The 24,541-nt window shown below is 33.7% G+C and overlaps 5 protein-coding genes across 8 annotated transcripts; 4 read left to right on the top strand and 1 right to left on the bottom strand.

Annotated features, from left to right (window-relative positions):
• Positions 501–21,779, top strand: LOC109345575 (probable pre-mRNA-splicing factor ATP-dependent RNA helicase DEAH9). Of its 3 annotated transcripts, XM_019584656.1 has the most exons (21): positions 501–987; positions 1,639–1,718; positions 1,863–1,932; positions 2,046–2,131; positions 2,537–2,606; positions 2,964–3,059; positions 3,373–3,478; positions 4,327–4,373; positions 4,467–4,550; positions 4,635–4,688; positions 5,157–5,257; positions 5,525–5,615; positions 6,540–6,704; positions 7,342–7,431; positions 7,627–7,698; positions 7,843–7,941; positions 8,025–8,111; positions 8,365–8,418; positions 8,628–8,749; positions 15,931–15,932; positions 21,765–21,779. In XM_019584656.1, exons 1-19 carry the CDS (start codon positions 592–594, stop codon positions 8,730–8,732), a joined length of 1,953 nt encoding a protein of 650 aa, XP_019440201.1. In that variant the 5' UTR covers positions 501–591; the 3' UTR covers positions 8,733–8,749; positions 15,931–15,932; positions 21,765–21,779. The 3 variants fall into 3 exon arrangements, with proteins under 3 accessions (XP_019440201.1, XP_019440199.1, XP_019440202.1); XM_019584654.1 differs by lacking the exons at positions 15,931–15,932; positions 21,765–21,779 and adding an exon at positions 8,958–9,412 and having other exon boundaries at positions 502–987; positions 8,628–8,707; XM_019584657.1 differs by lacking the exons at positions 15,931–15,932; positions 21,765–21,779 and adding an exon at positions 8,958–9,412 and having other exon boundaries at positions 874–987; positions 1,634–1,718; positions 8,628–8,707.
• On the top strand, positions 12,767–15,223 carry LOC109345583. Its single transcript, XM_019584668.1, has 4 exons — positions 12,767–13,794; positions 13,900–14,034; positions 14,344–14,580; positions 14,832–15,223. The coding sequence occupies exons 1-4, from the start codon at positions 13,249–13,251 to the stop codon at positions 14,991–14,993; spliced, it is 1,080 nt and encodes a 359-aa protein (XP_019440213.1). The 5' UTR covers positions 12,767–13,248; the 3' UTR covers positions 14,994–15,223.
• Positions 15,971–17,920, bottom strand: LOC109345578 (magnesium-chelatase subunit ChlI, chloroplastic). The gene is made up of 3 exons (XM_019584661.1): positions 17,803–17,920; positions 17,478–17,587; positions 15,971–17,034 (listed from the first exon to the last, which is right to left on the bottom strand). The coding sequence occupies exons 1-3, from the start codon at positions 17,903–17,905 to the stop codon at positions 15,982–15,984; spliced, it is 1,266 nt and encodes a 421-aa protein (XP_019440206.1). The 5' UTR covers positions 17,906–17,920; the 3' UTR covers positions 15,971–15,981.
• LOC109345584 (GDSL esterase/lipase At5g45910-like) lies at positions 20,006–21,783 on the top strand. 2 transcript variants are annotated; one of them, XM_019584669.1, is made up of 5 exons: positions 20,006–20,345; positions 20,484–20,705; positions 20,803–20,951; positions 21,044–21,322; positions 21,466–21,765. In XM_019584669.1, exons 1-5 carry the CDS (start codon positions 20,063–20,065, stop codon positions 21,523–21,525), a joined length of 993 nt encoding a protein of 330 aa, XP_019440214.1. In that variant the 5' UTR covers positions 20,006–20,062; the 3' UTR covers positions 21,526–21,765. The 2 variants fall into 2 exon arrangements, with proteins under 2 accessions (XP_019440214.1, XP_019440215.1); XM_019584670.1 differs by having other exon boundaries at positions 20,009–20,345; positions 21,044–21,311; positions 21,462–21,783.
• Positions 22,058–23,950, top strand: LOC109345581 (GDSL esterase/lipase At5g45910-like). Its single transcript, XM_019584665.1, has 5 exons — positions 22,058–22,330; positions 22,534–22,752; positions 22,843–22,991; positions 23,082–23,355; positions 23,599–23,950. The coding sequence occupies exons 1-5, from the start codon at positions 22,090–22,092 to the stop codon at positions 23,838–23,840; spliced, it is 1,125 nt and encodes a 374-aa protein (XP_019440210.1). The 5' UTR covers positions 22,058–22,089; the 3' UTR covers positions 23,841–23,950.

Below are 24,541 nucleotides of genomic sequence, written 5' to 3'. Positions count from 1 at the left end.
TTTGAGAAAAAAATATATTAATCAAATTCATCTAAATTCTAGAGAATTTAAATTCATTTGATTCATAATGGATATTGGTAATTTTATTATATTTTTTAAGCCAATGTAATTGAGTGACACATTTTTGTTGGTATTATCGATAATATTATCTCACATTATAAATAATGAATTAATCATTTTTGAAATGTGTAAGTAACTGTTCCGTTCAACAAATATTGCCCACAAGAATATTTGAACTTTTAACCTTTTTGGAATATAGCATAACTTTTCATCACTAGATCAAAGGCAAATTTGTTCCATCGAGCATATGTTCTCCCGAGTTAGGATAGTAGATAATAAAGATATCATTGTTAATCAAGGCTATAGTTGCATCTTCTATTATATCCTAAAAAGTGTCTCAGTCCATCTTGTGATTGATCATAAAAATATTTTATTATTAAATTTTTAATTTAAATTAATTTAAATTTAATCTCAATCTTAATTCTTGAATAATAAATCAATAGTTTATTTGAAAAGAGAAAACTCCATAATTGATAGAAGAAATGGATTCTAGGGTTTGGTGAAGCGCAACGCAGAGAAAGCAGTGAAGAAATGTCGTCACAGTTCTGGAAACCAGGTACCGAAAAGCCTCGTATATTAGAAGACGAAGAAGGTGGTGTTATCTTCTTATCCAATTCACTCTCATCATCTTCTTCTGAGAAACAGAGGCAGCGATTACCTGTGTACAAGTATCGCAATGCAATTCTATACCTAGTTGAGTCTCATGGAACTACAATAATAGTTGGTGAGACAGGGTGTGGCAAAAGTACTCAAATTCCTCAGTACCTTATAGAAGCAGGTTGGGGCCACGGTGGCCGTCTCATTGGTTGCACTCAACCGCGCCGTCTCGCGGTTCAGGCCGTTGCGTCTCGGGTTGCACAAGAGATGGGAGTTCAATTGGGTGAAGAAGTTGGTTACACTATTCGCTTTGAAGATGTTACAAAACCAGTCAGCATCTCTCACTATATATACTTTTTTATGTTAATTTAGATTCAGCAAAGATTATGATGTTGCTAGATAGGCCAAGGTTTAAGGTTTTGTTTGGCGTGAAGCTAGTTATGACAGTGATTTGTAGCTTATAGTTGTGAAATTAGGTGAAAAGTGTGAGATTGTAGTTAAAGCTTATGATGGATTGAAGACTGCTTCGCGAAACTAGCTGATTCAATTAAAGTTTGGAAAAAATTAATCGCATTGGGGGATAGAAATTGTCACGTGATAAAAAATTATGGGGGTAGGGGGATAAGATATGAATTTCTGGTAGAGATTATAGATTTTGAAATTTGAAGTAGCATTTTATAAGCTAGCATTCAAAAGTTATCGTGTGCCTTTATTTATTTTTCACCAAAAACTTCCTCAAGCTTTTTGACGGAGTCAATAAGCTATATGCTTGTCATGGCAAACACATATGAAGTCTTTTGTTGTCAATTAGGTTAACATTTGGAAGTGTTCAATTGAAGGATTTAATTGGTGACAAAAAAATAAAATTCGCACGTATACCAAAATCCTTTGGAGCACTGAATTGAGAGTTTACTCTAACAATTTATCAGTTAGTTGGAAATGAGTGTTTTTCTAACAGCTTTGCATTTTTGGGCAGTGCAGGATGTGACTGTACTGAAATTTTTAACTGATGGGGTTCTACTAAGGGAGATGATGGATGATCCTCTTTTGACCAAATATAGGTACTGGCTCATTTCAACATACGGGCTTTCCCTCAATTATTAACTTCAAGTGTTACACATGCAGAAAATATATCATGAAAGAAAGATTTTATTCCATTTTCTTCTTGTAATCCGTCCATTCACCACTGAAAATACTTGTTGCAGTGTCATAATGGTAGATGAAGCTCATGAAAGGTCAATTTCAACTGACATTCTACTTGGATTATTGAAAAAGGTATTTCATTGATGGGCAAGCCATATATTTCTGTAGGCACAAAATGGTGTCTTCAATCTTTATTTTAATTTTTATCTTATACATTGTATGCTTTCTGCTTGCTATTTTTCTAGATTCAACGACGTCGACCTGAGTTGCGATTGATTATAGCTTCTGCTACTATTGAGGCAAAGTCAATGTCTGACTTCTTCAGGGTGAGGTATTTTTCTGATCTTGCTATGTTATAATTGTTCTTCCTTTTCTTTTCACTGTAACACTCCATCGGAAACTGTATTTATAGAATTGGTCTTTATTAGAAAATAACGCTATAATATTTTATCAGATAAAACAACCTAAAGTGCAAATGTTTGATTTTAAGATTCACCTAGTTCATATTTAGACACAGACAAAAGTAAGCTGAAAAATGCTAGGTCTCCCTATCAAAGATTATCAGTGGATGAACATCTCTTCCCATAAACCATCTACATCTGTCGGTATTTTAATACCTATTATTATATAGTGTGTATTTGAAATTCTTGTTGCTTCGTTCCTGTCTTGAGTAAGTAGGTTTTGATTGTGAACTAAAAATCACTCACTGGTTAAACCATGTATATGCTATAAACAGAAAAAAGCGCCGAGAACCTGAAAACGAGGACAGTCAATTACAATTGGAACCTGCAATCTTATCAGTTGAGGTAATATTTTTGGAAATGTGACTCCATGCTTGCATGTCTCTTGTTCCTCCACTGGTGACCATCCCGTGATTGTTTCAAGGGTGTTACTATATCCAATTTTTGAGAGCATTGGTCTGCCCTACTGGATTTCTAGCCTCCTTATTCTGTTTTCTTATTTTTCTTCAATACACCACCCTGGTATAATTTGAAGATAATTTGGACTAGAATATAATTTGGAAACAGCCTACTAATTTTCTTTAAAAACAACACTTTTCAGAATCTGGATTAGAATATAGTTTTAAGATAGATAATTGGAAGTAACTGCACGTTTGTGATTTCCATGTTATGTACAAAAAAAGTGTGCTTTATGATTTTCAGGGTAGAAGCTTCAATGTGCAAATTAATTATGCTGAGGAACCTGTCCAAGACTATGTTCAGGCTGTTGTTTCGACAGTACTCTCGATTCATGAAAAGGTATTTTACCTTCTCTTGAGATAAGACAACTTCAACTACCTTTTTTATTTTTGAGGCATTTAATTCTGCGTAGTTACATATGTTGTTCTATGATGCATGCATTAGGCTCGATCATGGACACCTAAATATAAACACTGGGTGTTCATTTAAATGAGTTCCTGAAATTATGGGGCCATTCACTTGCAAAGCAAAGACACATTAACTCCAAATATTTTGACTGTTGATATAAGCAGAAAGCTAGATTTATCTTAGTAGTTAAAGCAAATTAAAAATGTATTGAAACTGTTGTTTTGGTCTATGCTGTTCTCCTTAGGAATCCACAGGAGATGTTCTAGTCTTCCTTACTGGCCAAGATGATATTGATGCTGCTATTCATTTACTTAATGAAGAAGTTCAAAATAATGGCAAACGCTCTTCAGGTACACTGTACACACCATTAATAGTTTGATTTAGACTATTGCTTTTGATATCCTTAAATACCTACTACTAAAAGTAAATAAGTAAAAGTCCCCAAGACGTAGCTTAGTTGGTAGAGCTGCAGGACTAAAGTGTGAGTACATGGGTTCAAACCCCGACAGTTGCACAATTTCCCCTCCCCATAAAAAACTTTGCCTATCAACAGAAAAAGTAAATGGATAAATATGCTTAAATTAGTAGTGTTCTGTACAATTGCATGGAATTATTGTTAAAAAAGAGTGTGAATGATGTACTTTTTCAGTCTAAGTTGCATAATCTGTAAAAACCCCCGCCTCTTTTTTCCTCGTGGCATGTGATGAGTTACTAACTAGAGCAGCATATTTTGCAAGTTTTATATAACTGGTGGTGGTTTAAAACCAGTGTGTTTCATCTGAAATTGTAAAGTGGAAGTTTGTTTAGTATGATAAAAACATTTGTTTTGGTATCCTATTGTATTTTTAGACCATGTTCTTTGTATGGTTTCTAATTTAGCAATACAGGCTTGTTTGTCGTATGAAAACCTACAGATTGGGGGGACTCATCCAACTTTTTTGTTCTTTTGTCCAGTTAGTTGGATTACGATTTTGGATTATAAGTGGTGCCTACTGAACTGTCTTTATCTTTGGTGACAGAATATACCATTGAATTTTATAACGACGAGTTGCTAACTTGCTATTTACTTTTATTTGTAAACATTAATTTTAAACTGCACATTTCTCTAATCTAAACAATGGGAATAGCGTTTCATGTTTTGCATGTAACTGTGCTTATCAATCAGACAATTAATAAATGGATTTTTATTTTATTCTAGGGTTGGTTCTTTTGCCTCTTTATTCAGGACTTCCACGTGCTGAACAGGTTAACAAATATCTGTGGATTTAGTTCTGAAAATTTTATTTCTATTTTTATTCAAATTTCTGAATGTTGTTATATGTTATTATTTTCTCTTAGGAGTTAGTGTTTTCTCCAACTCCTAGAGGGAAAAGGAAAGTAGTAGTTTCTACTAATATAGCAGAAACATCACTCACACTGGAGGTAATATCTTGTCTACACGAAGTTTAACTATAATTAAATGCAGCATGGTGCTCCTTATCCATTCTTATTTTTCTTATTGAGCAGGGCATTGTTTACGTTGTTGACAGTGGATTCTCCAAACAGCGATTCTACAATCCGGTATCTCCATTTTGTTTTTCTATTGAAGATATATTAATGAGCCCTGGAGTGATTTGGTCATGTTTTAGTTTATATGTATCTTTTTTTTCTTCCAGATTTTAATTAATGCATATACTGCCCACCAGATTAGCATCCTCAATCTTGGCTTCCTTAAATTTTGTTTCCTCTGTATTTTTTATCTAACACTATTGCACTGCGTAGGGGTTATCATCACTTTCCACTTCTGTTTTACTTTGTGATGAATTAGATTTCATCAATTTTCAGTATATTGGAGTTACTGTTCCCCATACAATAGTGATGTTATACTGTTGTTTTCTAAATAAAGATTCACCCTCTATTCTCTTTATTGTTTAGTTTATTAAGACTTCCTACTAAATTGTGATGGATTCAAGCTGGTTCTCTTTTTCTTCTAGTCTTAAATGTCTTGATGTTATCAGAATTGTAATTTTCTGGCATCCTTCGTCGCAGGTTTCTGATATTGAAAATCTGGTTGTGGCACCAATATCTAGAGCTTCTGCTAGGCAAAGAGCTGGTAGGGCTGGACGAGTTCGACCTGGAAAGTGTTACAGGTTAGTATTGCTTTTGCTAGACAAACAGCTGGTTCACTGCTTAATATATATACAAATATTATATTAAGCGTTTCGCGTACAAAGTTAGTACGCTTCAATTTTACAGTGCAATTTCGTTCATCACACTTTTTCTTTTAATGTATTCATTTGATGCTTATATATGTTTCTTTTCTCATGTTACCATGTCACCATTTGAAATTGTAGTTTGTAATGGTGGTGTTAACTATGCCCATCCTCTTTCTTATCATTGATTGTCACAATACCCAGGCTATATACAGAAGAATATTTTCTAAATCAGATGCCTAATGATGGAATTCCAGAGATACAGAGATCAAATCTTGTCTCATGTGTAATCCAGGTTAGTAATTTTCTTGGAATAATTTCACAACAACGTCATTTTTTAGACGTGGTTTATTTCTTATGGCAGTACCACAACCATTGGTCATTTTTATTTCTCCAGGCATAATACTTCAACTGAGATTATTCAACCGATCAAACAGGAATGATGATTAATGATCAATTGCATCATTGTCTTCTGTTTATCATGAATTTTAAATTTAAAACACAGCATTTAGAAAGTGTGTCTGCTCCCCATCATAATTTTTGAATTAAAATAATTATCAAGATTAATAGGGAAAAAAGTAAGATGAAGATGCATTTACAACATCACTACTTTTAATAGTTCATTGCTTAACTCTTTTTTTAAATGAAATGTTTGCACCTCTTTTCCATAGTCCTGTATTTCTTGTTGAATGCGGAAAACATTTAGGTAGTTCATGTTAAAAATCCTAAAATTTCCTCATTTATTGTTGATTTTGGCATACTCTTTGAACCACATCAACTTCTTTTATGGTCAAAATCATTCAGAGGGGAGAATTTTGAAAGGATGGCATGAACATAATTCCTTGCTATTGTGCCACAAACTATTAGTACTCCTCTTACTTATACTATGGACTCGTGGGATAGGATTGTTTCTATTTACTTCCATATGGTGTTATGCTAATGGTTATTTTGAAGGGGGCTTCCATTTCTAATATGCAAAGGATTTTGAACTACTGTCTTGCATTTTTTAGCCTCTGCCGCCTGTAGTTATGCATCACTTATCTCTAATAAAATTTCTCCTTTTATCAAAAAAAGAAGGACAATGCATGAAAATGTTCTGTTCAATGATTTGGATTGCCCTACACTCAACATTACCTTTTGTAACTATGTGTGTATATTCTAGACTGGGTAATTGGTTAATCCTAAAGTAGTTACTTCTGCCTTTTATGATGATTTCCAGTTAAAGGCCTTGGGAATTGATAATATATTGGGCTTTGATTGGCCAGCATCTCCTTCTCCGGAAGCAATGATCCGAGCATTAGAAGTTCTTTACTCACTCGGGGTCTTGGATGATGATGCTAAGCTTACTTCACCAATTGGATTTCAAGTTGCAGAGGTTCCGCTTGTATGTTACGGTACCTCTAAAATCATGTTTCAATTTGTTTAAATACTTCATCTGTATTTGTTGAGTAATAAAGACTTGTTTTATGCTTTTATTAACCATGAGTATAAGGTTAGTTCTAAGTACATCAGAGTTGCACAAAGAATTAGCTTAAATAAGAGAAAGTAAACAACTGAAAAATTAAGACTTGGAAGGAATTCTGACTTTGTTTAGGAACTCTGCCTTTAAAATATAAGAGACTATGGTTGCAGTCTTGCAGAAGTACATCAGTTTTGCACTATTTTCCATATTACTTACATGGCTTTGACCTAGGGTGCATGTGGTTTTTTTGCTACACATCTACATAGCTTTCTTTGCTCTCAAGTGTTTTTCTTTCGTCATTTTTTTCTGTTGTGCATCAATCCAAGGCATAGATTCATGAAACAAACTATATATTTAGAGGTCATATGAGCTTCTGCTCTTGTTAATTTTATAATATAGTTTTCAAATCAAGCTTACAAAGGTTGCAATTGTTCTGCTGTTAGTTTATGTCACTTCGGTTCATTTTGGCATTTTTAGATGCATTTCTCACCTTTCCACTATTAGCTTTCCTTATGCATTTTCAAATTTTCAAATGCTTAATGGAATGCCATATTGACAGGATCCAATGATCGCAAAAATGATAATAGCTTCCAACCAATTTGGGTGTTCAGAGGAAATAATCACAATTGCTGCTGTTCTTTCCATCCAAGTAAAGTTTTTTGCTGAGTCATGAATAATTTTTTTGGCAAAAAAGTCTATGAATATCTCTGTATTAAAATCTATTTTCATGCTTAGTTGGGCAGTATTGAATGAAATATTTCTGGAAAACATTACAGAAATATAATTAGACATCAATGTAGTGATAGGGCAGTTTATCTCAGTTTCAAAGTATCTACATATGCAGTCTATCTGGATCTCAGGGAGAGGGATACAAAAGGAATCAGATGAAGCTAAATTGAGATTTGCTGCTGCAGAGGTACTATAGTTTAATTTCTTTTTATTTGCGTGTTTTAATCTTTCAAGGACCCTTCCACTGTGTAGCACAAGTGTTTTTCTGTTGCAGCATAATGCATCAACTATTTTTTCGCCTCATTAATTTGACCTTCTTATAATAATTCAGGGTGACCATGTAACATTCCTTAATGTATATAAGGGATTTCTTCAGTCTAGTAAATCTTCACAGTGGTGTCACAAGAACTATGTGAACTACCAAGCGATGGTGTGTATCTGTTTTGCAACTTTCAACTGGTTCAGTTTGTCCTTTTTTGCTAACTCTTCTTGAAATGTCCACTTAAATTGCAGAGGAAGGTTATTGAAGTTAGACAACAACTCAAAAGAATTGCACATAGGATAGGCATAGTCTTAAAATCTTGCGAAAGTGATATGCAGGTTGGTATTTCTGATACTTAACCGGTCTATAAAAAGCACTTCCAGAAAATGCATGCAATATTCTCTTGATTTATTCCTTGTTGTCTGCCTAAATAATCGAGTTAGATAAAAGCTATGCCCAAATGTAATTATTCTTATTTATAGGTCTTGTAACTTTCTTTGGCTTTTCAACCTACAATATGTTATCACTTTCAGTTCCTTGATTTCATTCTTAAAGTGATTTAATTATAATTATGAGTTATACTTTTGATAGGCTGTTAGAAAAGCAGTCACTGCTGGGTTTTTTGCTAATGCTTGCAGTCTAGAGGTGAGTGACTTCTTGATTAGGGTGCAAATGTTATTTATGATAAATCATTATAACGTCGTTTGGTCCATGTAGCCAACCTCACCTAGTGAGATTAAGGCTTGGATGTTGTAAAGTTTTGCTGTATATTAAATTTTTTGCCACAAATTGTGTGGGAAATAAAATAACTTGACTTGTTGGCTATTTTATTTCTATCCATCCTTGGTTAAAAGCCGTACAGCCATAATGGGATGTACAAGACGTTAAGAGGATCACAAGAAGTTTATATTCACCCATCATCCGTGCTATTCAGGTTAGTCAGAAAACTGAGTTTGTGAAAGTTTTTAAGCATTATGTGCTAGTATCTCCCCTATTTCTGCTTTAAATTTTTGTTCTTGAAATGGAAGCAAAAACACTGAACAGAGTTTATATTCTCTTACCTCATCTGAAGTGGTGACTTTTTTTATTTTCTCTTTTTTTTTCAACTTGCCATTGTATTTTGACTTATGTTTCATCCACATGTATCTATTGTCTAAGTATCTAATAATTACGTTCCTTTGCAGGGTAAATCCAAAGTGGGTTATTTACAATTCTCTTGTATCAACTGATCGACAATACATGCGTAATGTCATAACTGTAGATCCGTCATGGCTATTGGAGGCTGCTCCTCACTTCTATCAGTTACAGCAATCTAATCCTCTTTTCTGATTATATTGCCATTACTAATTGGAAGGTTGAGAGGGAAGAAATTGTTATCATATATCAACTCAGTTCAAGTGGATCAGGATTATGTACTTTTTGTTGCTGTGAAGAGTGAATTTCTTCTCAATTATTACAAATGTATGATCAAGTCATTTGATAACACCTGCACCAAACTAACCACATTACTAACCAGTGTCTGTAATTGTCTCCTTCACGGTTGGTATTTCATTTTTGAGGCTATGTATACAATTTTAGGTAAGTGAAAATGTTAAGCTTCGGTTTTATCCCTATATATGTATATAGATTGGTATGTGTTCTTCAATGAATGGGATAATAGGGTACTTGGGCATGACCCATAAAAGTTGAAAAACCAAATATTATTTGCAGGATTTTGGACAGTTAGCTTAAATATCTATGTAAGATTTGTCACTAAATACCAAATATCAGTCACATTCATATGCACACTGGAAGCAATCCAGTGAATAAATGGGGTGGCTTTTTATCTTGATTTTTGTGTAGTATAACCAACTGAAAATCATTTTGATTCTGCTCAAATCATACGATATTGATTGATACTTAAAATGTGCTTTGTTTTTGCAATCACCTTCTTAGGATTAATTATACTACTTCCAGCTCCAACCTCAATTAGCTTTGCCAACTTTATAGGGACCATATCTGTTGTCCCACTTTTTGTACGACTTCATCTACCATTAACTCTGATTGGTTGAAAAAATTATTTAAGTTAAAATTGTGATTAATAAATATTTTTTTGACTAATTACATCTCCTGGCACATAGAGTGACACAAAGTTGTGGGATGCAAATGTGTTTCATCATGGTTCCAAGGATGAACTATCCTGTTCTAATAAGATTTTATTCGATTTTTGGTATTGGAGGGAGGGTTCCATTGGCATGCATCCACTACGAATTCTCCCCCATTGGCATGCATCCATTAGGAATTCTCCCCTTTATAAGTACCTTGCACTTGGCTCTGGCTAGCATTGGCTCTCCATTATGATTCATAAGATATGCATTTTATTTTCAGTTGGATATAAGGTGAAACAAGATAACAAGACATTCCTAACATTAATCTACATGATGAGAAAAGGTATATGCTATGGATGTTTCCTTCATGGTTTCAGAACCACCACACCATTCAACCTGTAATTTTATTTCATTTTGTGCTCAGAAAAAAAGAGAGTAACTGAAATCATTTCAAACAAGATGATGTATCTACCAATTGCAATTATAAAAGTTCTATTATAGTTATCCCAAAAACTGTGTTGTCTAACAAATAAATTACAATTGTATACGAGTTCTCCTATTTATAGAATTTATAAGTTGGAAGAATGATAACAATATCTTATCAAAAGATAACTAATACATTTTTGATAACATTGACATCTGGGCAAACTAATAAATTTTTTTGAATAAAATATATATTAATTAGATCATATCTATATACAACTTATAATTAATTGTCGAATAATCTTTTCAATATAAAGATGTAACAGTTTTTACACGTTTTTTTTACAAAATTTTAAGTCTAAAATGTAACAAGGTATAATATTTTTCATTCAAACAAGCCGGTTCAAGTGGTACCCCTCTTAAGCAATGTATCGGGTTCGAGTCTTGTGAATGGAAAAAATATTTACTGGCAGAGTTAGCTTCACGTATTATGGATATTTCCGGCTCAGACATGATTACCTCCGGTGCGAGGATACATGTGGGAAACAAAAAAAAACTTAAGTGAGGAAAATAAAAAAATTCTTATGAAATTTAGTGAAGAGTAAATTAATACTATTGAGAATTAATATTTTATATTTTTCTATAAAAGTACTCGAGACAATGAAATCTTGCTTATATATAATTAGTGAAATTAGATTCCATATTCTTTTACCAAGACCAATTCACATTCAAATAATTCCTATTTGTACGGTAAATAAATTTCTTCACGTGCATATAATCCAATTGTCAACTCAAGAGCTGAAAAAAGAAACGAAATATTAAAAATGTAAATCTATTACTTCTTATTGTATCAAATACTTAACTATTTAATAAGATTATAATGTTTTATTTCTTGTTTAGTTCCTTATCGTGAGCCTGATGCTAAGCAAAACCATTAATTTATTTCTATCCCAAATATTTTTAATCCTATTTTAACCATAAGTATAGTGACTATTCCAATTTTCAATTGAAAAACTTTGCTAATGATACAGTACAATTTGATTTAACAAAATTAGGAAGCTTCTTTCACCAAGTAAAAGATCATGTGGAAGATTTGCTTCAATATTATATTTTCATTAATTAGTTTCTTCACTTATGGAAATATAAATTTATGAAAAAGATAGTATAGTATTACTGATTTATTAATCAATATATACTAATTATTGAATGAATTAATGTATTAAGATTGCAAATCATTTCTTGCCAAGCAAAGTAACAATATCTTAGAAGGGATATTCCTAATCAAATCTGTACATATATCTAGTGACATAGCTTCATTTCAGTTTAAAAATAAAAAATTATTAGGCAATATTAATGTTAATAGATACATAATCTTTTCATTATCCTCTCCTAAATCATTTATCCTTTCCTTATTTATTGTAAATCTTAATTTAAGATTTATTATCATAATATATGGGCCAATTTTTGCTGTTAAGACATGCACTTAATGGTTTAGCAAGAAAGTTAGTCCTTTTTAGTTGACATGAGAGAAACATATAAAATACTTTGCTGCATTTGTAGAAGAAAAAGTGAAAATCCATAGCAATGTGCTTCATCTTAGAGTGATCCTAGAAGGTAATATTAAAAGTGGCAAATGGTGGATAAAGTTTAAAATTCATTTTGCAAAACTTTCATATTTCTAATATGAGGTTATGTAGAATGCAATTCATCTATAATATTGGAGAATCCGATACTCAAATAAGAAAATATAAATTATCTTTTCGAGCCTTTAAAATTATGTCATATGTCGTATTTAATCATTTTTTACAAAAATATTTATAAAAACTAAAATAATTAGGATACATATTATGATTTCAATAGCCGAAAAAGATAATTTATCTGGGAAGATACTTTACTTATCATCTTTTAAAAATGCAAAGTTTTAATGGTGCCAAGTTGTAGACTGTAGATATATATTCCCTAAGAAAGTTTTGTGCACGTTACTATTAGGGTTTGGTTGTTTGGAGGCTCTTTCTATACACCTCTTATAGCAATAAAGCTTTGATAAGAGAAATGGTCCAATAGAGCAAATTTAGACTTTTTAATTTCCTTAAAAAGAAGGAGAAAAAAATAATTATATGTATTTAGTTAATACCCATTTTTATGGATGTAATTTCCATTTTATAAGAAAATTAAAGGAATAAAAAGGCACATATAATAAATTTACAAGGCAATTTTTTTTAAAAAAAAATAGCTATTGTAATGTGATTTTTGTGGTTAGCAAAGGCTACAAAATTTGCATTTAGGATAACAAAGAAACAAACAAAATAATATTCAAGATCATGGTCCACAAAATAGTACTATAAATAAATTGCATGCAATTAAAAGTGGCTAAGGAAAAATAATGCAAGTTGAAGGTTAAAAATAGAAGAGATTTTCACACAAATGCTTAATAAATGCTTAACTTTCCTACATAGAAGAGAAAACACTAGTGAATGAGAAAAACATGGCCGAGAAAACAGACAAGGGAAGAAAGATTCTGATGAATGCTTTGAAAAACTCTATATCTTATGTCTGATTTGTTTTTTTTCTCAAACATTCAAAAGGGTATGAGAAAATCCGGGAACACCTTAAGTATAGATATCAAAATTCTCTCTTTCTCCATATACATTAAGATTTTCCTAAGCTATAGTATAGACAATGTTTACTCTCCTTAATTGCACCAACCTAATTAGTATGCGCATTTTTCTCTACCCTATGAGATTTTCTTTCCATATATCATGGTATATTGTTTTTGAATGCATATTTTTTGTTACTCCTTTTATATTATATACTGTAATCCTTCATATATGGCATTTTTATAACACTTATCAGAATTTTCTCTAATGTAATAAATGCATAGTATAATGGTATTTAACTATTATATATATTTGGATTGCATGGCATTTGGATACTCATAATTCCAAAATTTTATGGTTTAGACAACATGTGCAGCAATGCTGAACATAGTGCATGTGGTTGTGAGAATGGTGCTAACATTTGTAGTTCTGGTTTGAAGAAACAGCTTCATAAAAGGCCTAGAGTTCCGAAAAGAGGTCCTGGAGTGGCTGAACTTGAGAAGATCCTTAGAGAACAAGAAACCATAGGCATATCAGATATGAGAAAACTTGAAGCTTTCACTCCTCATAATCATCATTCCAATAACCCTCCATCAAGTAGTAATATGCATATGCATAATCATGTTCCATCGGCTTCGAAATGTGATCACTTAGGACCAACTACACCACCATCCATGACATCTATTTATGGTAACTTTGCTGGCCATAACACACTATTGCCAAGAAATAGTGGATCTGGCTTGGTTTTGCCTGAGCAGGAACTATTTCCCATGAATCTCACTTCATCTAAGTCCAAATTCAATCTTAACGAACGGTTCGATGTAATGCAATCTGATTCAGCCAATTCCTCATCAAGGAATTTGTCTTACCCTGCAATGATTCAAAAGAAAACTAATCAGTATCCACCTCATATGGTAAGTTTCATGATATGCTTCATTTCTCTATGAGATTGTCCATTGTTTTTCTGTGTTTACGTGTATATGAAATTCTTACTGTGTATGTATAACATATACTTGCAGATGAATCAATTTTTGGGGCCTGGTAACACAAGTTCTTCACCATCCGTTCCGACTCGACTGCATAATCATGTAGAGCAACCTTCAAGCCAAAGTTCTCATTACAATTCCATATCTAGGCTCCCAGAACAACATAAGGTTACTCTTGTTATTTCCTTCACTCCTATTTCTTTTCTATTAAGGCATATCCTACATTTGTTGTAAAATATACTTCAATCTTATGCTTCAGTTTTTGTCACTGGTTAAGTAGATTGTGTAGCAGAATTTGAAAACAAATTCTTATTAAGTACTTAAGGAAAGTATATCTGGTGGTTTCAGAGCAGAAACAACTATTTGATGTAAAATGGCATACATTATTTGGTAACTGATAATATTAAGGCCTATAATAGTATAATTAGTTGATTTCTTCCCTTTAGATTTTTGTTTCATTGTTTCACAAATTTGTAGATTGTTAGCATGAAACCGCCGCAGGCTCCATCGTCTGAAAACTCGATGATTCCACCATCCAACTTTCAAGCTTCTCCAATGTTCTGTCAATTCAATAGACCACTCCAAACATCAACAAGTGAAAGTCAAGGTGCCAATTTCATACCATTTGCTACTATAGGAGTTCCTCCACCTCCTATGCATTTGTTTCAAGGTGAACTTTCCAAGGGAAATATGACCCCATTCCAAGTTACTCAAGTAAGTTGCAAGCAATTCTGGAAAATCCGATATTCTAGTCCTTTTCTTATTCATGCTTTTAAAGTTGTACTTGCGATTGTGGTTATGTTGCGTTTACTGTAATTGCAAAACACTGAGAAAATGCGGCCGTGATTGTGGTTGTGATTTAGTTGCGGAAACTCAAAGCCGAATTCACAGCAACTTAAATACTCTTGCTAGATATGCTTATCTAGCTTAATATCTTACCTGTTTCTTGCTTTGAAATTTTTTAGGATAGAATGGGACATGCATACCAACATTCAGAATCAAGATCAGATCATAGACCTTTCTTCAACTTCTTACATGTGAAGGATGATAGGGTGAACGGGACAAATGACCCAAATCATGGAGGGCATGATGCAAGCGGCGGAATTGATCTTAGCTTGAAGCTCTGAGCTTGCACTTGAAGTGAGAAAAAAGGGAATGTTTTCTTAGTGTTAGTTGAAGTAACTTTGGATAGATAGATTGTATTTGTATTTCTTGAAGACTAGCTCTGAATCTTGGATGAATATGCATTAGTATTTCAGTAAATGAAGAAAACTTGTATATTTTCTTAGTGTTGGTTGAAGACTTGAAGCTCAAGTAACTTGGAAATTGGGATAGATCAATTGGGAATGTTGGGTGGGAAAGCAAGCATGCCCTTATATTATTTGATACCTTAATTTTTTAGGGTACTATTAACTGTATCTTTCATCCTATGGATAAAAACTAATACCTTTAAGGGTGCATGTTTGTCCCTCTAACAAGTGTCATCCCCAAAAATTGATTTTTTGACTTTTTGGTTTTTTTGCAATCTAGTGGATCCTTATGCCACTGGACCAAATAATTAGAGCTGTAAATTGAAATGAAGACCAAATAATGCATAATTAGCTATTTTAATGGCAAATGAGTGTGTGCAAATAGCATTAGAACCTAAGCCTTAACTAAATTGGGTACAATTTGTGATACTTGCTCTATATTCTCATATCATTTTTGCTTGTAGACACTAGGTTGGTAAAAATCATAAAAACATAGAAGGATATCATAGAAGCATGTCCAAAAACATCTTCTCACAGTTACTTTGATGTCTCATAAACTAAAGGCAAACTTAAGTGAACTTTGCAGTGAAATTCCAGCACAGTTTAAAAAAAATTATGCAGTATAAAAACCAGTTTCATTGTTACTCTTTTCATGTCATCCCAAGCTTATGATTTCTTTATTTCAGTGATTAAATTCACATGGTCATGGCACATAAATTTATTGGAAGCACCTCTAGCATTTCACAGACACAGAAGAAAATTAAGGGGAATGAAAATCCCAGCAGAAAAGGTAAAATTATAAATAGCGTAGCAGCCGTATAATCATCAAATACAACATCTGACAAACTTGTTGCATCTATCACCCTCAGCTGAATACCTCATAAAATTTCTCTGTGACAAGTAAACCCGAGTCTATTGACTCCAAAGGATCCTTCCTAAGACGGTGTCTCAAGCAGTTAGGGATGACAGTAGCAATATCCTCGGTACATACTTTGTCTCTTCCCTTCAAAGCAGCCAGCGCTTTCGCAGCTCTGTTTGTTACTATGTCTCCTCTTAATCCATCGACATTCAACTCGGCGCAAACCTTGGAGATTTTCACCTTTAGATCTTGATCAATTTGAACAGAAGAAAGAACACTTCTCGCTAAGGTAATTTGTTCCTGGAGCTTCTCCTGGTCAGCTTTGTATGAATCTCGGAATTCCTTCGGGTTTTTGTCGAATCGGCCTCTCTCCTCCACAATCTTCACTCTAAGCTCAGCATCCCTAACAGTCCCCACTTGAGCGTGCATTCCAAACCTATCGAGAAGCTGTGGCCTGAGCTCCCCTTCTTCGGGATTGCCTGAACCAATTAAGATAAACCGAGCAGGGTGTGAAATGGAGATACCCTCTCTCTCAACTGTGTTCCAACCTGATGCGGCAGAATCCAACAACACATCCACTAAGTGATCATCCAAAAGGTTAACTTCATCAACATATAGGATTCCTCTATTAGCTTTAGCCAGTAGTCCAGGCTCAAATGCTTTGACACCTTCAGTCAAGGCTTTCTCAATGTCAATAGTCCCACAGACTCTATCTTCGGTAGCTCCCAATGGCAAATCAACCATGTTAATTTTGCTCAATACAACCTGAAGTTTCTCTCCTTTCAATACACGCTCTCTCACTTCAACGCCCATGAACTCTGGATCTTGCGGATCTGAATTGTATGGATCACCAGCAACGACAGCAATTTCAGGAAGCAAATCAACCAGAGACCGAACCGTTGTGGATTTCCCTGTTCCCCTATCCCCCATGATCATTACACCTCCAATCTTGGGATCAATCACATTGAGAAGAAGGCAAAGTTTCATCTCATCTTGTCCAACTATAGCAGCAAATGGGTACACTGGCCTCTGGCTTTCCTTAGAAGCAATCTTTTGAGCCTATACATGAAAAGCTTACAGAGTTGGCACTTGGCATGTTATTATAAAAAAACACACATAGGAAAAAGAAGAGGTAAAATGCAAAGGCCTGAATAGGTATTTGGGCAACATAAGTTCAAACACGGATACGACATGATACAAGTATGTTGATACAGATAACTTCACAAAATAATTGAAAAACATATAGACAAAAGGTATCTAAAAGTATCATATTACTGATTTAACATGGTAACCAATTTTAACTACTGATACTAATAATGCTACAATAAGAAACACCAAAAAACCACAATATAGTCCAAAAATCTGTTTCCAATCTATCATTGCAAGATATTGATGTCACAAATATCTGGATTGTTGAGTAAAGCCAATATATTCAAGTCAAAATGCTAGCAAAGACATTGAAAGAAAATCTGTCATAAAAAAATGAAACACCCCTAACATACCTGTTCTACAGGGTTAACTTCAGTGGCAACACTGGCAACTGAGAAATGAGACTTTTCCTTTATACCATGAATTCCAATTCCTCCATAAAACTTTCTCCCATATTTCACCCCTGCAAAACCATAACCACTCAACATTGCTAAAAATCACACTCCACAACGACCCACATTCTCTTTCCAAATACAAACTCCTCAAAGCAAATAAATTTAGTAACTTTAGCACAAAGAAACACCATATATGAAATGGGTCTGCATTCTGAAGTACACCATCCAAAAACAAGAAGGAAAATGTGGAAAAGAAAGGAAAAGGAATGAAAAATGTATGTACCTGAGATTAGAGAGAGTGAGTGAATGGAAGGCTTGGAAGAAGGAGAACAGAAGTGTGTTGAATTCAAAAAAGCGATTGAAGAAGTGCCTAGCATTGATGCCATAGTTGGAGAAGAGAGATAACAGTGACTGTGTATCTATTTATTCACAAATTCATAGCACCTGAAATTCGGATAAGAACACAGATTTTTTGGTACATCCTCTCGAACTAATCCTTTCAGATTCATGGCTACTTTCCCAACAAATTCTAAGGATCGAATATTTGATTTTAGGATCTCCTGTGTCTTATAATACTACATCAATATGTTGTTGTTTAGATAAGAAGATATATATTGATTTAATTAGGATGTTTCTTTCCCTCATTTTAGAGAACACATCTGATGCACCACAAGTTGTGCCACTAGTCTGTCATTGGTTGAAAAATCTATTTAAGTTAAAAAATTAATAATTAATTATTTTTTAGATCAATCACAGTTGATGACACATGCAGTGACACAACTTGTACGACAACAGATGTACCCTCGTTTTATTATTTTTTAAAATCCAATAGTCTTCATACACTATGCTTTGGATCACATTCTTGCACCCAAATTAAGTGTAAAACTTATTCTTTAACAATAATTATAGGGGTAAATGTATATTTAAGTCCCTTGGGCTAGTTTTTTCTCATATCCTCTTTTTTTCTTCTTCCATAGACGAGGTATGTTTAAAAAAATTGTATTGGAAGGACTAATCTCATAATGGAAACAAATTTAATAGACTTAAAGGGGGAATACAAAAATGATGAATCAAAGAATCAAATTGATGATATTTTTACTCAATATATATAATGATGAAGGTAAAATGTATTATAAAGTGGTATATGTTTATTGTGTGTAAATTGCTTTCATATGATGATATATCATTAATGTTATGATTTTAGTATTTGTGATTAATTAATAAAGTCTATTATAAAATCATGTGAGGAATGCCAAATTCAAGATCCAAATAAACCAAAATTAAAAATCAACATAACGCCAAGTAAGTTTCCTATATGATAATTAAATGTGAACATTATATTTTTCTAACAAGTAAGTTTGTGTGTATTTGTTTGAGTTAGAAGACCCTAAAATATTGCAACAATGGTTCCTTCTCCTTCTACTACTCCTACAATTCTATCACTTTTGATAACTTCATTATCTTTATTATCATCATTATTATTATTGAAGTGTAAGGCATCATATCCTTACACTTCTATCTTTAGCTTTGGTGACCTCACTTGCTGATACTGGTAACTTGTATCTCACGTCACACCAAAACCATTGTTTTTATCCACCATACTGAGTCTATGGGAATTCCAAATTGAATTAGATAGGCTTCAAGGACTTAACCCACAAGCCAATATCATCTATGCTGATTATTACACTGCTGCATTGACATTATATCATCTATGCCTCTCAACTTCTTGTAATTTAGTACTACTCCATTTCATATAACATCGGGGTATATCAATATTGATTTTGATTTTGATGTCTATATATACAGGTTTTACAGATCTTAAAACCTGTTGCGGAAAGGGAGGTTTATACAATTACACTAGAAACAATTCTGTTCAACCTCAAATAGTAAAATCATATTCTTCTAGCCGACCTAAACAATCTTTGTTGCTACCTAAGAAAGCGAAGCTGTAGTCACAAAGAGGCGTTGCGATTCATGTATAAAAGAAAGTGGCAAATTTCAAAATGCAGTCAGGGAATTCTTGCAGTCCAATTCATAAAAGAAACATAATCATCTTAGCAGGATAAAAACAACACTGGAAGGACACAAAAATGATAAGCACCAAACCTAGTAACCTACATTACTGGGGATGGAGTTAACTGAATGTTTCTAACATGTTAACCTTCTTTTGAGCTTTGAAAAGTTTACTAGTCTTCTTGCTCCTGAGTTTTGGACTTATTACTGTATTACATTATTTTGTTGATTAGGCTTACAAATACTCACCAAATTATTGATTAGAGTTTAGTGTGTGGGTCAACTTTGTCCTTAACTTCTATTTGCCCCACAACATTTAATTTGATTTTCCAACCACTTTTATGATATCTGAGATGTATACTCTGCATGGACATAAATTTGGAAGACAATATCATACTTTAACTTCAAATCTTAAGGCACTAACTTTTAGAGGCAGGAAAATATTAAAAGCTCAACTGCATTAGAGTGAATCTGGTTGCTTATATAACTCAACTTCATAATTAAATCTACTTGACCACTTCCACTTGTATATGTTTTTGTCTCCTATCTTCATCCTTTTCAGAAACACAATGAAGATCCATATCCTCTTAATCATCACTTTCTTCACATTTGGTTTCCTAGACAATGTTGTTTCAAATCCTCATCCATTTGAGGCAATTTTCAACTTTGGTGACTCTTTAAGTGACACAGGCAATTTCCTTGCTTCTGGTGCCACTTTATTCCCAGTCATCGGCAAACTACCATATGGTGAAACCTTCTTTAGACATGCAACCGGCCGTTGCTCAGATGGACGACTAGTGATTGATTTCATAGGTATGTTTTAGTTATCTGAAATGTATACTTAGCTACTATCTTTTGCATTTGAAAAGAGAAAAAAGAAATGATTCTTTTGTGGAGTTATAGTTAAGCTTATTGATGCTAATTTTAATTTATGGTGAACTTTGATTGTAGCTGAGGCATATGGATTGCCATATTTGCCACCATATCTAAAACTAACCAAGGGCCGAAACATTCATCATGGAGTAAACTTTGCTGTGGCTGGAGCCACAGCACTTGATTCAGAATTCTTCATCAAAAAAGGAATTGGAAAAATCATGTGGACTAATGATTCATTGAACATTCAGCTTGAATGGTTCAAGAAGTTGAAACCCTCCCTTTGCACCACTAAACAAGGTGATATTGACCACCAAATGAAACTGTTGTATATTTGTCTTGTATGAAATTCTCCAGTAATAAACAAATTCTATCCCTTTCTATTTCTTTGTCACAGATTGTGATAGCTACTTCAAAAGGGTTCTCTTTGTAGTTGGAGAGATAGGTGGTAATGATTATAACTATGTTGCCTTTGTTGGTGGAAATATAACTCAACTTTTCGCTAACGTTCCTCTAGTTGTTGAAGAAATAATAAAGGCCACCAGTGTATGTTATATGGAAGAAAGTGCATTCATATATGCCTCAACCTGTTTAGAACTCTGGTTTATTCTATGTTTTTTCTCTCCATATTTTTCCAGGCATTGATAGATGAAGGCGCCGTGGAATTAGTAGTGCCAGGGAATTTGCCAATTGGATGCTCTGCTCTGTACCTAACCATATTTAGAAGCCAGAACAAAGATATCTATGATAATCATGGATGTTTGAAAGCTTTCAATGCTTTTGCACAGTATCATAATAAGATGCTCAACCTTGCCTTAGAGACACTAAGGCACAAGTATCCTCATGCAAGGATAGTTTATGCTGACTATTATGGTGCAGCCCTCTTCGAGTTTTATAACCCGAACCGAAGTATATTTTGCATTATAAGATGAAAAGCTATCGAGAAAATTGTCAACTACAAAAACAATGTTCTATGTTTAATATCTCCATCCTGTTAGATTTGGTAGGATCAGTTTTCTTTAGAAATTAAACTTGGCTAAACTTATATACTTGATGATGCAGGGTTTATTGGGAGTTTAAGAGCATGTTGTGGTGGAGGTGGACCATTCAATTTCAATAATTCAGCAAGGTGTGGTCACATTGGTTCAAAAACATGTGCAAATCCTTCCACACATGCAAACTGGGATGGAATTCACTTAACAGAAGCAGCTTATAGGCACATTGCAAAGGGTCTTATTCATGGTCCTTTCTCAAATCCTCCCTTCAAGTCCTCACCCTTTAAGATATCCTAGACCCTACACTTGATGTAACTGTCTCACTGCACTGAGAGAAAGTCTATAACAGTGACTTCAAAACAAGATTATGTGTGCTTGTTTTACTCCATTAATCATTCAATAAATTATTAGTTATAATTATAAATCCTTTAATATTCTCTTGATTGTTAACACATGAATTAAAATCATTTTGAGTTTTCAAGATATTTATAAAAAATAAAAATAAGTAACTATTGAATGTATTTACTATTTTAAGCAAACTTTATGATGAGAAAAAAATGGTATCCAAAGGCATCACAATGTTTAAAATTGAACTAAGTAGACCGAGTCTGATGGTTTATATATAACTATACCTCATAATCTACTATAAGTGTTCTGGTTCAACCATCTTCATTTTTTGCAGAAACACAATGAAAATCTGTGTCCTCTTAATCATCACATTATGTTTCTTTGAGAAAGTTGCTTCACATAAATCTTGTCATCCATTTGATGCAATTTTCAACTTTGGTGACTCTTTAAGTGACACTGGAAATCTCCTTGCCTCTGGTTCTGACACATTCCTAGCCGTCCAAAATCCTCCTTATGGCCAAACCTTCTTTAAAAAGCCAACTGGACGTTTCTCGGATGGACGACTAATGATTGATTTCATAGGTATACACTATTAGATCGATATGAGATGTACATATCATAGTTATCGCGTTTTCTCATTATCCTACCTACATATCTTACTATCGTAAATCTCGAATTGAATCACCTAAACATAATAATATAATAATATAAAAAGTGACAAACCACATATATATGTATATATAATATGCTAATTACTAACTCAGTTATGATAATTTTGGTTACAGCTGAGGCGTATGGGTTGCCACATTTGCCACCCTATCTGAATTTAACCAATTGGCAAGAAGCACATAGAGGAGTAAATTTTGCAGTGGCTGGAGCCACTGCACTTGATGCAGAATACTTCAGCGAAATGGGTGTGAAAGGATTGTGGACAAAAGATTCATTGAACATTCAGCTTGGCTGGTTCAAGAAGCTAAAACCATCCCTTTGCACCAGTAAACAAGGTAACATTGTCCACCAAAAAAGAAGTCTTATGTGTAGCATGAAATTGTCCAATACTAAAGAATTTTGTCTCTTATTTTTCTATGTCACAGATTGTGACAAGTACTTCAAAAGGTCTCTCTTTATGGTTGGGGAGATAGGTGGTAATGATCATAACTATGTTGCCATTGGAAAAAGAAATATTTCTCAACTTCTACATATGGTTCCTCTAGTTATTGAAGCAATAACAGATGCCGCTAGTGTATGTTTTACCAAACAGATTCCATTAATATAGCAACATGGATACATTATTCTATTGAATACAAATTATTTTATTTGTATATTTTGCTAGGAATTGATAGCTGAAGGGGCAAAGAAGCTGGTGGTGCCAGGGAATTTGCCAATTGGGTGTTCTGCAATGTACCTAACTGCATTCAGTAGCCACGACGAAGAGGACTATGATCGCCATGGATGTTTGAAAGAACTCAATGATTTCGCGGAATACTATAATGCAAAACTCAAACTTGCCTTACAAACCCTAAGGCATAAGAACCCTCATGCAAAGATAACCTATGCTGACTATTATGGTGCAGCCCTACGTTTCTTTCATGCACCAGTACACTATGGTTAGTTTTTAACTTTCATCATCTCTCCAATATTTTCTTCTTCACATAGAATCATAAATGGATATTCATGTATTAAACTAATCATAACTCTTGTTTCATACATCTTATATTTATATGGTGTTTATTCTTTTTTGGAAATGTATGTGTTCAACATTTCAATAAAAGTGGATTAATTTGGTAGGAATAATAGGGTTAATGTTTTAAAATGAAACTCATCTAAAATTTGATTCCTTAATGGTGTAGGGTTTACTGGTCAGACTTTACGTGCATGTTGTGGTGGAGGTGGACCATTCAATGTGAATATTTCAGCAGGGTGTGGTAACAGTGGTTCTAAAGCATGTGCAAATCCATCAACATATGCAAACTGGGATGGAATTCACTTAACAGAAGCAGCTTATAGAGTCATTGTTAATGGTTTAATTGAGGGTCCTTTCTCAAGTCCTCCCCTAAGTCCCCCTCCCTTTAAGATAGGGTATAGACCTTAGATTTTATGTAATGCTCTCACTACACCAGGAAAATAATCTATATAGTGACTTGAAGATTAAGATTATGTATGATAGTTTATTGGATATTCTTGTTAAATGTGTTGATTAAAGTGAATTGTGACATTGACAATACATCAGTAGTTGTATCATTCCTATTATCAGATTTTGTTAGGTGAGTCTGGATTATAATATAGGAGCTCAAAGCTTTCTCAAGTAAATAGAAAACAATAAATATATATATATTAGTTTTAGACGAACTTTCTATTAGTATCACAACTTTTTAAATATATATTATATGTTCACTTTATGTGTTAAAATTTTTTAAAAGTTGTGGAGAAAATTTCAAATTTTACACTGGGAATATCTTTTAACTATATCTCATTCACATTTGATTTATATTAAAAAAATCTAACTTTATATGCAAGCAACAATATTTAACTCCACTCATTCTGTTCCTATCCGGCGAACCAAAGGTCATATGTTTGGTCGCCGAGGTGGGCCCACTTGTTAGGACCACCAAAGTTGACCCAAGGGACAACATGCTCTCCGTACTCCACCAACCTACCTGCCAGCGCGACAGACGGGTTGTAGAACGGGAGCCTAACCAACCACAGGCTAGGAGACAAGAAGGGCACAATGTACAATCCTATAGACCGCCTGACACGGGAAAAGCAACTCCCGACAACACCTTTGGTCGGCCA

This window comes from Lupinus angustifolius, chromosome LG04 (assembly GCF_001865875.1).
Source record: "Lupinus angustifolius cultivar Tanjil chromosome LG04, LupAngTanjil_v1.0, whole genome shotgun sequence".
Taxonomy (NCBI): Eukaryota; Viridiplantae; Streptophyta; class Magnoliopsida; order Fabales; family Fabaceae; genus Lupinus; species Lupinus angustifolius.
This window is presented reverse-complemented; position numbering and strand designations above follow the sequence as displayed.